Source organism: Rhinoraja longicauda, chromosome 16 (genome assembly GCF_053455715.1).
Source record: "Rhinoraja longicauda isolate Sanriku21f chromosome 16, sRhiLon1.1, whole genome shotgun sequence".
NCBI lineage: Eukaryota > Metazoa > Chordata > Chondrichthyes > Rajiformes > Arhynchobatidae > Rhinoraja > Rhinoraja longicauda.
The window spans coordinates 34057460-34069853 of record NC_135968.1 but is presented as its reverse complement, the minus strand read 5'-3'; the positions used below and the strand labels follow the sequence as shown (position 1 = coordinate 34069853).

General features: G+C 41.4%; 1 protein-coding gene across 8 annotated transcripts in view; it reads left to right on the top strand.

Annotated features, from left to right (window-relative positions):
- The window catches only part of ctbp2a (C-terminal binding protein 2a), a 249401-nt gene that overhangs the window by 195305 nt on the left and 41702 nt on the right, over positions 1-12394 (top strand). For 7 of the 8 annotated variants that reach the window (XM_078413602.1, XM_078413605.1, XM_078413608.1 and 4 more), the window contains one exon: positions 5483-5637. In XM_078413602.1, coding sequence (XP_078269728.1) covers positions 5483-5637 — 155 coding nt within the window. Of the gene's footprint in view, positions 1-2383; positions 2490-5482; positions 5638-12394 lie in introns of those variants that run through there. The other variant, XM_078413609.1, reaches the window with a different exon arrangement.

Below are 12394 nucleotides of genomic sequence, written 5' to 3'. Positions count from 1 at the left end.
CAACTGAAATTAAGAGCTAAATTTGTGAGGAAGGATGTACAATTGTCGGTGAAAGTGAGCTTGGCTTCAGATTGCCACGTTGTGTGTTGTACCCCAGAAGTCCCACCATATAACCTTAAACTTCCCTAAACTTCTCATTTTGGAGCAGCTGGTCTGGAACTAATTTTTGAAAAGCGTAATCCAAAGCTAAACTGAAACATCACAGACTGTCGATGAAGAATTAGTTTTGTCCCTGTTAATTCAAGCCCCTCAAAACAAACACAGCAGAGTGTCTAGGAAGAACGGGCCGGCTCAGAACACATTCTTGATGTGTCTATTATTGACCCTGAAGTGGTTTCCGTCCCGTTCTTCCTCTCACCAGCACTTCATTCGAAAGCTGAGTGCAGATCCATTGCCGTTCCCAGGTTTCTGAATATAGCAGTTCACAAACCCTCAGTTTAATTTTTTTTTACCTTGGACATGATCTTGAGGAATACTTATACACCAGGATGCTGTGTAGTTAAAATTAATTTTGTTGAAGTGATATTTAACCCTTAACCTGTTGAAAATCTATGAGTGTAAAGCAATCAAGACAACACTAAAGCAGGTTGCATTAAAACATTAACATCATTAACAACATGAATTATAATAACAGAATGCATAATAACAGAATGCCAGAGATATCTGTTTCCTCGTGCGGTTTACTACAGTGCAAATAAGTTCTGTAGCATCCTGTCCAGATGACTGAGTGCATTTCCTTTCAAGATAGGGGGGAAAAATTATGTTTGTATTGTTGAAAATAGAGTAAATACCCTGTTGTCGTGTCAGTTATAGATTGGCATGTGTAGCCCACTGGCTGGTCTCTCTGGTTTGCAGTCAGCGGCCTCTCCAGAAAATTAATGTTTTCAAATGAAAAGGAGATGAAAAAATAGAATTTAGTTTTTAATCACATTCCTTCTTCATAATTCAAATGTATGCTGTCGTAAAAAACGTTCCTTTCTGATTTGCAAGACAAATTCCTGACACCAAGCAGAAGCCAGATTGGATAATCATTGGTTTTCTAATAACTGTGTAGTAATTTTGAGAGGAGCCTTTTGAAGAAGACAGACTTTTAAAATGCTCATTCTTTGTGCCATTGGTCAGAAACTTGTTCAGATCATTGTAAATTTTTACATTGAGGGTTTTGTGAGGTTTAAGGAATTTCTAGCTTGACCTTTCTCATTGCCCTGATAAAGCATTCATCATGTATTCAATATGAGCAGCCCCCCTTTCTTCCTTCCCCTTCACTCTCAATCCAATTGAATAACATTAATCGCTTTCTGTTTATGCTGTGATAAATAAATGGTATCGTGCCTGAGGCCCTATAAGCGAACTGTACCAGCAACAGAGACATTTAACGGAAATATTTTCAAAATTTAAAAAAAGTGAAAAGTGAATGAGTTAACTGGAAATTATGTACTGTTGGAGTTTTTGAATAGGATCAAGGAAAAGGTCAATGCCTGCCCTTTACAAAATGGCAGATTCACAGCACTGACTGAGGTGGTGTCAGTATGGTGATTAAGAAGCATGGACAAGTAGGCAGCTTTTCTGGAAATAACTTTACGCTAAGTTAACCTCCCACCTTCTGATGGAGGAGTTATTATCTATTAGAAGGTAACTAGCCTTGGTAATATTTTTAGGGAAGAAGTAGAATTTGAGATTAAAATAATTGATTTTTACTTTATCTAAATAACGTCTGGTATTGACTTTGGCACAAGTGCAATATTCTCTGTATTATTCACGTCTTCATGAAATGCATTTTCATTGCCAATCTTGATTGCAGCTGCCACAGTCATTCATAAGTTAAAATGGTATTTAGCATGATGAAGAAAAATGACATGTGCAGCAGCAGAATTTTAAATAATTAGCATAGATGCAGGGTGACTGAATGTTTGGATAGAGTCGTAGTAGGAACAGATGCTCTGCCAACCTGCTGTCTCTGCACTCCGCTTGCCAATTCCTCATCTTTTGGGAGCTCAAGTTGTTTGAAAAAAAAAATACTGCAGTATCTTGGGAGTGCCTCTGAACTGCATTTTGTTGACGGGTCAATGTGATATTTATTGGTTTTCATTCTTCCTGTTGGCAAGTCAGTGATTATTAACCCATTGAACTTTGCCAGCAGTTCTTAGCAAGAATGCCCAATATCTGTAGGCCTACTGCCTGTTCAACTTTGCTGGGTGTGTTTTGTTAGCTTACCGTATAGAGGATCATGTTTCAGGGGGAACACCATTGGACCAGAGTCCTGTGTGTCTCTGTTCAGCAAATCATAGGGCCGATCACAACCTTCCTGTCAGGGCAGACAGAATAATCATAGGGAAATCGGCAGAATATGTTGCTTGGACTATATTGCATGTTCCGCTGCTTTGACCGCGTGATGACTTCTTTATTGCCCTATTGTAATGATCAAGTTCGCAATTTCCACATGTTATTTCCCAACTATTCAGGAAATAGCGAAGAAAGTCAAGCAAATGGTGCAGTAATCATTCCTGTTCATATTTTCTAATTTTAAGGCTGATAGATTTAAATTTTCAGCAGTAAACGGTCTCTGATAGCTCTGCAGTCAGTGCATTAGCGGCGGTTAAATTTCCACCTCCAAACATATACTCTGGGGAGGTGAGGCTTCTGTATTCTTGTGCCGACTTACAGGCATTAAGTCTGTTCATCTGTCTGCTCAGCTTTTGTGTTTAATATTTTCTGGTCAGGCAGAGTGTACAGGTTTTCCAGCTTCTCGGTATTATTTGGAACAGCATTAAGGAATGTGAATGTTGATTCCAGCCTTGGGTGTTTTTAGCTTTGATATGGTAGGCATAAGTAAATGTCATGGTATTATATTGTTAAGACATTGCTTTGGAGTCTTAAAGAACTGCTGAGGATATTTTAAGATTATTTTAGTACACCCAGAATTAAAGTCATAGCAGAGACTCAGCGTGAAGCATTGCTACCATAGGAGGAATTGCACCACGTCGAACTTTATTGGATTTGGTTCACTGGTGTCTGATTTCTGCTGCAGTCGCTGTATGCTTTTAGGTTCAGATATTAGCTTGTTTCCGTTTCAAATCATTTTGTTTTCGAAGTGCGGCTGATTGAGAACAGAAAGATGCACATTTTACAATGCAGATACCTTAATTAGCACCACAACATTTTGACCGTGTATGTTCTCTTCTCCCGTTACCAGAGACTGCACAATGCTGCACTCGAGCTGAGGTGAAATAGTCCAGAGTATGTGCAGGGTTATTTGAGATTTCTCCACCCCCATTCTGTTTCCCTCCCAAATTTGTTCCAAACGTCCTACCTTCTCTTTGCAAGTACTTTCCCCAAAATAATTTTGGCTCTGACCTACATTTAGGAGAAGCTTCCCTCTTTGCCTCCCTTCTACCCTCCTCCCCCCCCCCCTGCCCACCCCCCCTTCCAACACACAACCCCAGAAAGTAATTACTGACATGAAACCGAGCTGGAAATTGATTGATTTGCCTTCATGAATATTTGATGGTGTCAAGCACTGTTCAGTGCTGTCCCTGAGCTCACTGGAATTATTTTTACCAATAGACTCGAGTAAAAATCAAACTTAACTAATACAAATGAATGCACCTGTTGTCTGCTGTTTTTAAACTGTTCTGATATCTGACAAAGTGGCAACAGCTCCTCGCATGGAAATATTGCCCAGATGTTGGGAAACCTGCTTGGCTGGGTTTCATATTTAACCCGTCTCAAAATGTTTCCATCATTCTTCATCTTAATGATACTTAGTTCAACTGTTCTATCCAGGTGCAATCCAAGCTTAGAATGCCAGCTTTTATTCTTAACATATTCAAGTGCACACATTAAGGAAAACATGACTACAGTCAAAATTTGACATGGCCATCATTTACACTAGCAGATTTTGCTTTCTTGAATAAAAGAAGCCAGTGATTCGACATTTCAAGTTTGGCTGTGTTGGTGCCAACACGGTGAAAATAAGTTACATTGAACCTTTGCCTGTTTCCATCAGTCTGTGACCAAACAGAACCTGATTTGGGATTTTTTTTTTTCCCTTTCCAAAATCCAAGGAGAAATTTGGTACCGAGCTTGCATTTACTGCTTGCACAGCTGGAGTAAAGGGTATGTGTTCAACCCAGGACAAGTTCAGATGCAAAGTCTCTTGTCCCTGCGGCAGCAGAGGTCCAAGTCAAACATTTCACAGCATTTTCAAATGATTAAATTTGCAAAAATTTCCCAGGTTTTGATCCTTTTCTGCTTAGTCAGCTGATCCCATTCAGTGGGCCACAGCAAAGTAGGGAGAAATATCAGATAAAGTTTTGCATGTGTGAATCTCTAGATTCACCTCTCGAAGGTTAAAAACATCTGAATCTTCTCTGAAGAGTGTTTGTAAAATAAAAGTGGCCCCAACATAGTGCCTCGTCAGAAAGGGGTGAAAATTAGGAGAAAGAGACCCTGTTTGAGATGACTGCTCAATTGACTGCAGTATAAATAATGTGATTCAAGGGCCTATTCATTTCCACTCTTATTCAGGTAACTTATCACTGGACTTCAGAATAAATAGGCCAGCACAAAAGGAGTCCACTCAGTCCATTGATTCTCTGCCAGTTCTCTGGAAGAACAGTTTTGTTGCTCCATTTGTTTCTATTTCACTGGTGCTCTGATACAAGGGTGTAATGGATTAAAAAATATATATTGCATATTTATGCCTATAATAAGCGCAGCTGCATTGAGAAAGCTTATATAAGACTTTTCATGTTGAAATGCAAATAGATTTCCTGTGAGGAAATGTAGGACAGTTAGGCATGAATTTATATGTAAGTTGCTTCAAGTGTGTACATTTATTATTAATGTTCAGCAAAATATATTGTTTCTAATCATTAGAAGAACTCCAGTCAAGAGATATATCAGCATGGTGTCTCTGGAACATCAGAGTGGTGATGTTAACAAAAACACACACAATTAAAGCCAAAATTGACATTAATGATGACCATTTTCTACCACATCACACCATTGACCTGCGCATCCCACAAATGAATGAAATATTCTTAAAACAAAACAAACTAAAATATGCATTCTGCCTATTGGAATTTATTGGCAGCAGAAATTTTTAATGATGAGGAAAAATTTAATTTTTCAAGTTGACTTTCAGTGGGTTCTATTGGTTTATTTGTATTATTTAAAAATGAAAAAAAAAGCCCTAATGATAGTTAAGACCAATGAGGTGACAAGTGGCAGATTTTCAGCCAAAACATACACCTTCAGAATTTGAAATGAATGCATTTCACAAGGAAAGCATGAACTGGCGCCTTGGATAAATCATGGTTCACTTCACTGGCAACTCTTCTTAGTTAAGGTTTACGTATTTTTTTTACTGTTGGTTTCTTTATTCAGATGTCAGTCTGCTGAGGTTCTATATACATCTCAGTTTGTGCTTGCCTTTATTTAACAGTTCACATATAAAAACACATTCATTTGTTCTTTGCAGGTATCCGTCCTCAAATTATGAATGGACCAATGCATCCGCGCCCTCTGGTGGCACTACTCGATGGGAGAGACTGTACCGTGGAGATGCCAATCCTGAAGGACATGGCCACTGTTGCTTTCTGTGATGCACAATCTACTCAGGAGATTCATGAAAAGGTAGTATTCAGTTTTAACATTTACTTTTGCCAGATTGCACAATTTAAGAGATTCCGTACTTGGTTTCTAATTCCAAGAACAAATGTTAAAAATTTCGGCTGTATGAAAAGAAACATAAAGTGGTGTCTTTAAAATGCGGCACTCGTGGATAACGTAATGCCATGAAATATCTGTGCTGACTCTCTTCTGTTGCGAATATCTGTGCTGACTCTCTATGTTTGTCCATGAAACCAAAATTATGATTCCTATATACAAAGCTATAGTTCAGTGCAATACGGGTACAATGTCCCTTTTAATTGTTGAGCTAGACAAGCAGCTTGTCCAAGGTGCACCTCCTTCAAATACAATGCTGTTGCTGCTAAACAATGGAGGTGCTCTTTTTCTGTTAATTCCCAGGATGTGGATGTTGATGCCAAAGCCAGAATTTAATTATTCAGCCTTTATTGGTGTTTAAAAGGTGTTGGTGAGCGACTGGCCTGAACTACAGGTGTGTGTGTGTGTGTGTGTGTGTGTCGTGTGTGTGTGATGTGTGTGTGTGTGTGTGTGTGGAGAGAGAGAGAGACGAGAGAGACGAGAGAGAGAGAGAGAGAGAGAGAGAGAGAGAGAGAGAGAGAGAGAGAGAGAGAGAGAGAGAGAGAGAGAGAGAGAGAGAGAGAGAGAGAGAGAGAGAGAGAGAGAGAGAGAGAGAGAGAGAGAGAGAGAGAGAGAGAGAGGAGAGAGAGAAGAGAGAGGAGAGAGAGAGAGAGAGAGAGAGAGACGAGAGAGAGAGAGAGAGAGAGAGAGAGAGAGAGAGAGAGAGAGAGGAGAGAGAGAGAGAGAGAGAGAGAGAGAGAGAGAGAGAGAGAGAGAGAGAGAGAGAGAGAGACAGAGAGAGAGAGAGAGAGAGAGAGAGAATGAGAGAGAGAGAGAGAGAGAGAGAGAGAGAGAGAGAGACGAGAGAGAGAGAGAGATTAAAATGTTTTTTTTAAAAATTGAGTCACGATAATGCCTCAGAGCTTCAATGACCCACGTTCAATCCTCACTTCTGTTTGTGTGGAGTTCACACCTTTTCCCTGTGACCGTCTGAACTTCCTCCCACCTTCCAAACGCCTGCCGATACGTAGGTTGAATGGCTGTGGTAAATTGTTTCTAGTGTGTCGGTGCGTAGTAAAATGAGAATTCGGGAAGTATAAAATGTATTTGATACATTTTGTGTGAAAATAAGGACTTGACGACTTCAAGCGCCTGTGACTAAAATGATGATAAACGGTGATATTCCCATTGAGAGCGAGGTGTGATTTAGTGTACCCAGGTACTTGCTCCTTTCTTCCTCTTAGATAGTAGAGAATGATTTACCAACTGCAAATTGAAGAAGCCTTAGCCTGTTGCTACATGAATCTTGTAGATGCAGCCAGGGATCAAGGGAATGGAAACTTAAGGTAGCAATTGTGGTGCACTTTATCCTGGTACTGAGCTTCTTAGTTGTTGCGAGAACAACACTCACCCAGCAAGTGGCGAATATTTCATCACATTCTTGCTTGAGCTTTGTGAAGTCGGGAATTGAGTTACACGTTGTCGATATCTTGACTCTGATCTGCTTCTGTACTTACCTAGCCGGTATACTTTTGGGTTTTGGTTCATTGTAACTACCAGAATATTGGGCATGGTGGATTTGTCGGAGGTAATGCCATTGAATTTCAATAAGAAGGTTCAGACTCATCTTGCAAATGGTAATTGTCTAGTATTTGTGTGAATGTTAATTGTCACACATCACTCCAAGCCGAAATGTTGCCCAGTAGTTGTAGGCACAAACTATTTTGACTAACTACCAATGGAACCGAGTGCTATTGAATCAGAAGTAAGCATCTCCACTTATTTCTTAGATTGGAAGGTGGGTTATTGATGAACCTGGTAAAAATGATTGGGTCTGTGGCATTGCCTTGAGGAACTCCCTGCAGTGATGTTTTTGAGTGAGCTCATTGGCTTCATCAACCACGACTGTCTTTCTCTCTCAAAGTATGACATGTCTTGGAGAGAGGTTACTCTTGTTTCACACTGATTACAATTTTGCTAAACTGCACTCAGAGAGATTTTCTTGATGTTATCGGTAATTTCCGTCATCTCACCTCTTGACTTTAGCTAGTTGCAATGTTGCTAATCAGGTCTGACAGACCCAAAAGTGAGCATCATTGAACAGTGCATTGGTGCCTAGTGCACCTTGCAGGGTACTGGAACAGATTGGCTGGAGATGCTGTGGGTTGTGAAGCACCAATGCTCAGCTGGGAGTCACGGAGCTTTGCTGTACATAGTGCGCTCTGCAGGTACTTGATATCATAGGGAGTGAATTGAATTTCACAGAAGACCAACTTCTGTGATACTGGAAACTCTGGGGAGGCCACAATGGCTCATTCTGTGGACACTTCCGGCCATGCAAATGACTATATGGTGCTGCCTTATGCTTGATGCTAAACTGGGGCCTGCCATTGTTGAGGATCGACATATTTTAGGGGCTTCCGTCTCTCATTATCTGTTTAATTGTCTACCACCATTTAGCACTATTTGTGGCAGAGCTGCAGAGCTTAGAGTTGATACATTACCTTTGAGATAGCTTGACTCACTCTACACTGTGTTACGTCTGCAGTTAAATACCTACATTGTCCTAGGCTGCAGTTTCTCTAGGTTGACACCACAATGTTCAGTGTGCCTGATGCTATCCCAGCATGCTCTTCTGCATTTTCTCCTACCTTCATTGCAACGGGACAGTGGAAACACCTAGCAGGTCAGACAGCTTGTGTATGAAGACAGACAGTCAAATGGCAGGTCAGTGACATCTCATCAGGTGAATGTTGCCCTGAAAGGTTGTCTCAGTGCACAAGCTGCCTGACCTGCTGAGCGTTTCTAGCATCTTTTGTTTTTGTATCAGATTTCCAGCATCTGCGGTTCATTTTTGTTTCAGCTTGGCTTTGGAGAAGATGCAGAAAAGATTTACCAAAATGAAATCAGGGGTGAGGTATTTCAGTTAAATTGATAGACTGGAGAAGTTGGAACCCTTTGTGAAACAGAGGTGGTTGCGATGAGATGTGGTGGAGGTAAATGCTGAGTAGATACAGCAAAACTGTTGCCATTGATCAAGGAATCAACAACCAGGGAACATAGAATTGATGAGCACATGACTGAAAAGAGGCATGAAGGAAACGTTGTTGATACAGTCAGTGTTAAGGGTTTGGAACTGCACTATCATGGACTGTAATGGAAGCAGACACAATTGTGTCATTCAAAAAAGGGAGCTGGATGAGTATCTTTTTAGGTTAATTTAGAGATACAGCGCAGAACCAAGCCCTTCGGCCCACCGAGTTCGTGCCGACCAGCGATCCCCGCACATTAACACTACCCTGCACACACTAGGGACAGTTGACATTTATACCAAACCAATTAACCTACATGCCTGTACGTCTTTGAAGTGTGGGAGGAAACCGAAGATCTCGGAGAAAACCCTCGCAGTCATGGGGAGAACGTACTAACTCCGTTCAGACAGCACCCATAGTCGGGATCGAACGGGGTTTCTGGCACTGCAAACGCTGTCAGGCAGCAACTCTTCCGCTGCACCACCGTGCTGGGAGAGAATTTGCAAGCATGTGGGGAAAGGGAGAAGTGATCAGCCAAGTTGCTCATACATTGAGCCAGTACAGATTGGATGGGCTAAAAGGTCTGTTTATGTGCTGTACTTGTAATTGTTAATGGGGCCAGGTAGTTACAGGAAAATAGTTATACTGCTAAAGAGGTCCACAATGTGTGATGAGTGACCACTTTTGAGTTGCTGGATGGATCTATTTTGGATCATTCCATTTAGTACATTGTTGTAGTCCACATGTCTTCGGTGAGATGGTGGGACCTTGTCTCCAGAAGAACGTTGAAAGTGATGAATCGTATCATCACTTTCACGGACAAATGCCACAATGATGGGGGAGTGTGTAGAAGGATTTTTACTGTGGCTGATTCTCTCACTAACCACAACAGGCCAAGTCTGGCAACCAAATCCATCAGGTTCAGTCAGTGGTGCATTAAATTCCACTACCTGGACACTTCTGCGTGCCTTTACTCATGTTGCATCTTGCCTGTGCTGTTGAACAGGAACAATGCTAATTCATCACCTGAGAGAAGTAGATGGTAATCAGGATGAAGTTGTCTTGCCTAGGTTACGTCCTGACCTCAGGTATCTGTACATGTTCTCCCTGTGACCACGTGGGTTTCCTCCGGCTTCCCCCACATCCCAAAGACATACGAGTCTGTAGGTTAATTAGTCCTGCGCAGTGACTAGGATCTAGTTTGAATGAGCCTACTTGAGTTCATTTGGCTGTGGGTTTTCCACCATTCTGTCAATCACCACATGCCTGCCCCTTTCAATAACATTGTTCAAAGCAATTTTTCCTTAAGGGCACAGTGCCAGAGAACAGATTTAGAACAATGTGACTTTTTTTAGAAGGGTTCTTTATGCAAATTAATTTCTAGGGGCTCTTTGCGCAAAATAGTTTGAGCTTATGACATTTTTTTTTAAACTTACAGATGTTGGAAATCTGTGATCAAAACAATTGAGATCAAAATGTTGGAAACTTTCAGCAAGTCCAGCAGCATCGGTGGAAAGAAAAACAACTAAAGTTTTAGCCCCTTGACATTTCAACCTGGTATATTCCCTGTTTGTCTTTCCACAGGTGCTGCCTGATCTGTTGTATATTTCCAGCAATTCCTGTGGCCTGCTTTAGTCAGGTCTTACACTGGTGACTCATGTTTAACGTCACAAACTTGGCTCAAAATAAGTGGTTGTAAAGTGTTTAATGTTCTGCTGATGGAAGGAAATATTGGCCAGCTAGGTTGATTGCAGTAGTTTTGATGGAGGAAAGAAGTTTGGAAGCATATAGAGGTTTGAAATTGATTTCTGATTTCCCAGTGTGAAACAAGATAACAACCATTTCGAGACCCTTTATGTATCACTCTAGAAATTGAAGGTTGACACAAAATGTTGGAGTAACTCAGCGGGACGGGCAGCATCTCTGGAGAGAAGGAATGGGTGACGTTTTGGGTCGAGACCCTTCTTCAGACTGATGAAATTGAATAGGCCCTCCTTGGCTATCGTCACCCTTGCAATACCAATGCATTGTTGTCATTCTTCATACTGTGCTCATTGCTGTATGGCTGTGGAGCTAGGATCATGTTACCCAGAGTCAGTTCCCTGACTGATGATGGCCAGCATGACAAAAGCCTACTTCACCACCCTATTTATCTGCAATGGTACTTTCAGGAAACTATATACTTCTACTACTAGATCTCTCTGATCTAAAACACTTGGACAGGTACAGGTTTAGAGGGATGTGGGCCAAACTTGCACAAAAGGGTCTAGCTTAGAGGGGGCACTTTGGTCAGCATGGAGGAGTGGGGCCTAAAGGCCTGAGGCCTGTTTCTGCACTGTATGGCAATACAACTCTATGACTTCCCAGGGCGCTACCAATCACTCTGGAGGCCCTGTCCTGGTTTGAGTTTCCAAAATGTAACACCTTCCACTTATCTGAATTAAACACCATTATCCATCCCTTGGCCTACTTGTCCAGCTGATCAAAATCCTGCTGTAACTCGTGATTTTCACTGTCTAGTCTGGTGTCTTCTGCAAAGCTACTAATCATGTTTTTTTCGATTCTTATTCAAATCATTGACAAAGCTGACAAACAGCAATGTGCCCAGCTCCATTCCCTGAGCCACACCACGAGTCACAGATCTCCAGTCCGAGACACAACTTTCCACCACCACCTACCTCGACTTTCTACCATGAAGCCATTTCTATACCCAGTTAACCAGCTGTCCTTGGACGACTTGGACAAAGTTTGGAATCTTCTATCATAGAAACATGGTTTGCTAACTTTTTTAGTGTATATTCTTTCAATAATATGCTTAATTTTTAACATGTGGCTTTTAAACTTCTTGGTTATTACTTTATTAAATTAGGTTGATAGGTCACAAATTCAGATTGAAGAGGGGGATTTAATTAATGGAAAACATTGCTGATAAATAGAGCTTAATTTTTTATTGATATGTGTACCTGGGGTAACGGGCCAAGTGTTGGTAAATGGCGTTAGATTAAATGGATGTTTCGTGATCAGAATGGACATGCTGGGCCGAAGGACCTGTTTCTAATCCCTATGGTTACACTGAAAAACAAACGCTGCTTGAAATCCCATCGCAGGTCAAGGCAGCGTCTGTGGACAAAGGAACAGAGTTAATGTTTCAGGTCGATGACCCTTTGTCGGAACACATTGTCACTGCTCTCGTCAGAAGGCGCTGGGATGAAATTCCTGACTTGCTTGTCATTTGCCTCTGGCACTGGCCCCACTCAACTTGGAATAATTTCTGCCATCTGGAGCATTTGGCAGTGTGTGCAGCCTGGGTATAGAAAAATTCACCCGCGAAAATTACCATAGAAGGGAAGAAATAACATCCTTTAATTTAAAATGACTCACATGATGGGCTTGTAGCATTCAGTCATTCTTAAGTGGAGAAACTACACACAAGGGAGATAGTTTCAGAAGTACGTGAAGGAAAGGAATGACTGTGCAGAAGTGAAACAGCTGTCAAGCCAGTAGCCCCGTATTCATTCGGAAATGCAACCTGTAATACAGTTTTCTCCTGGGCTGTCAAAGTGGATGGAGCTGGAGGGAGGCAAGCTCCATCCGGGGAGAGGAGGGAGGATGTTCTGGTGGTGACAGATCAGAGTCCACCTATGTTATTTACT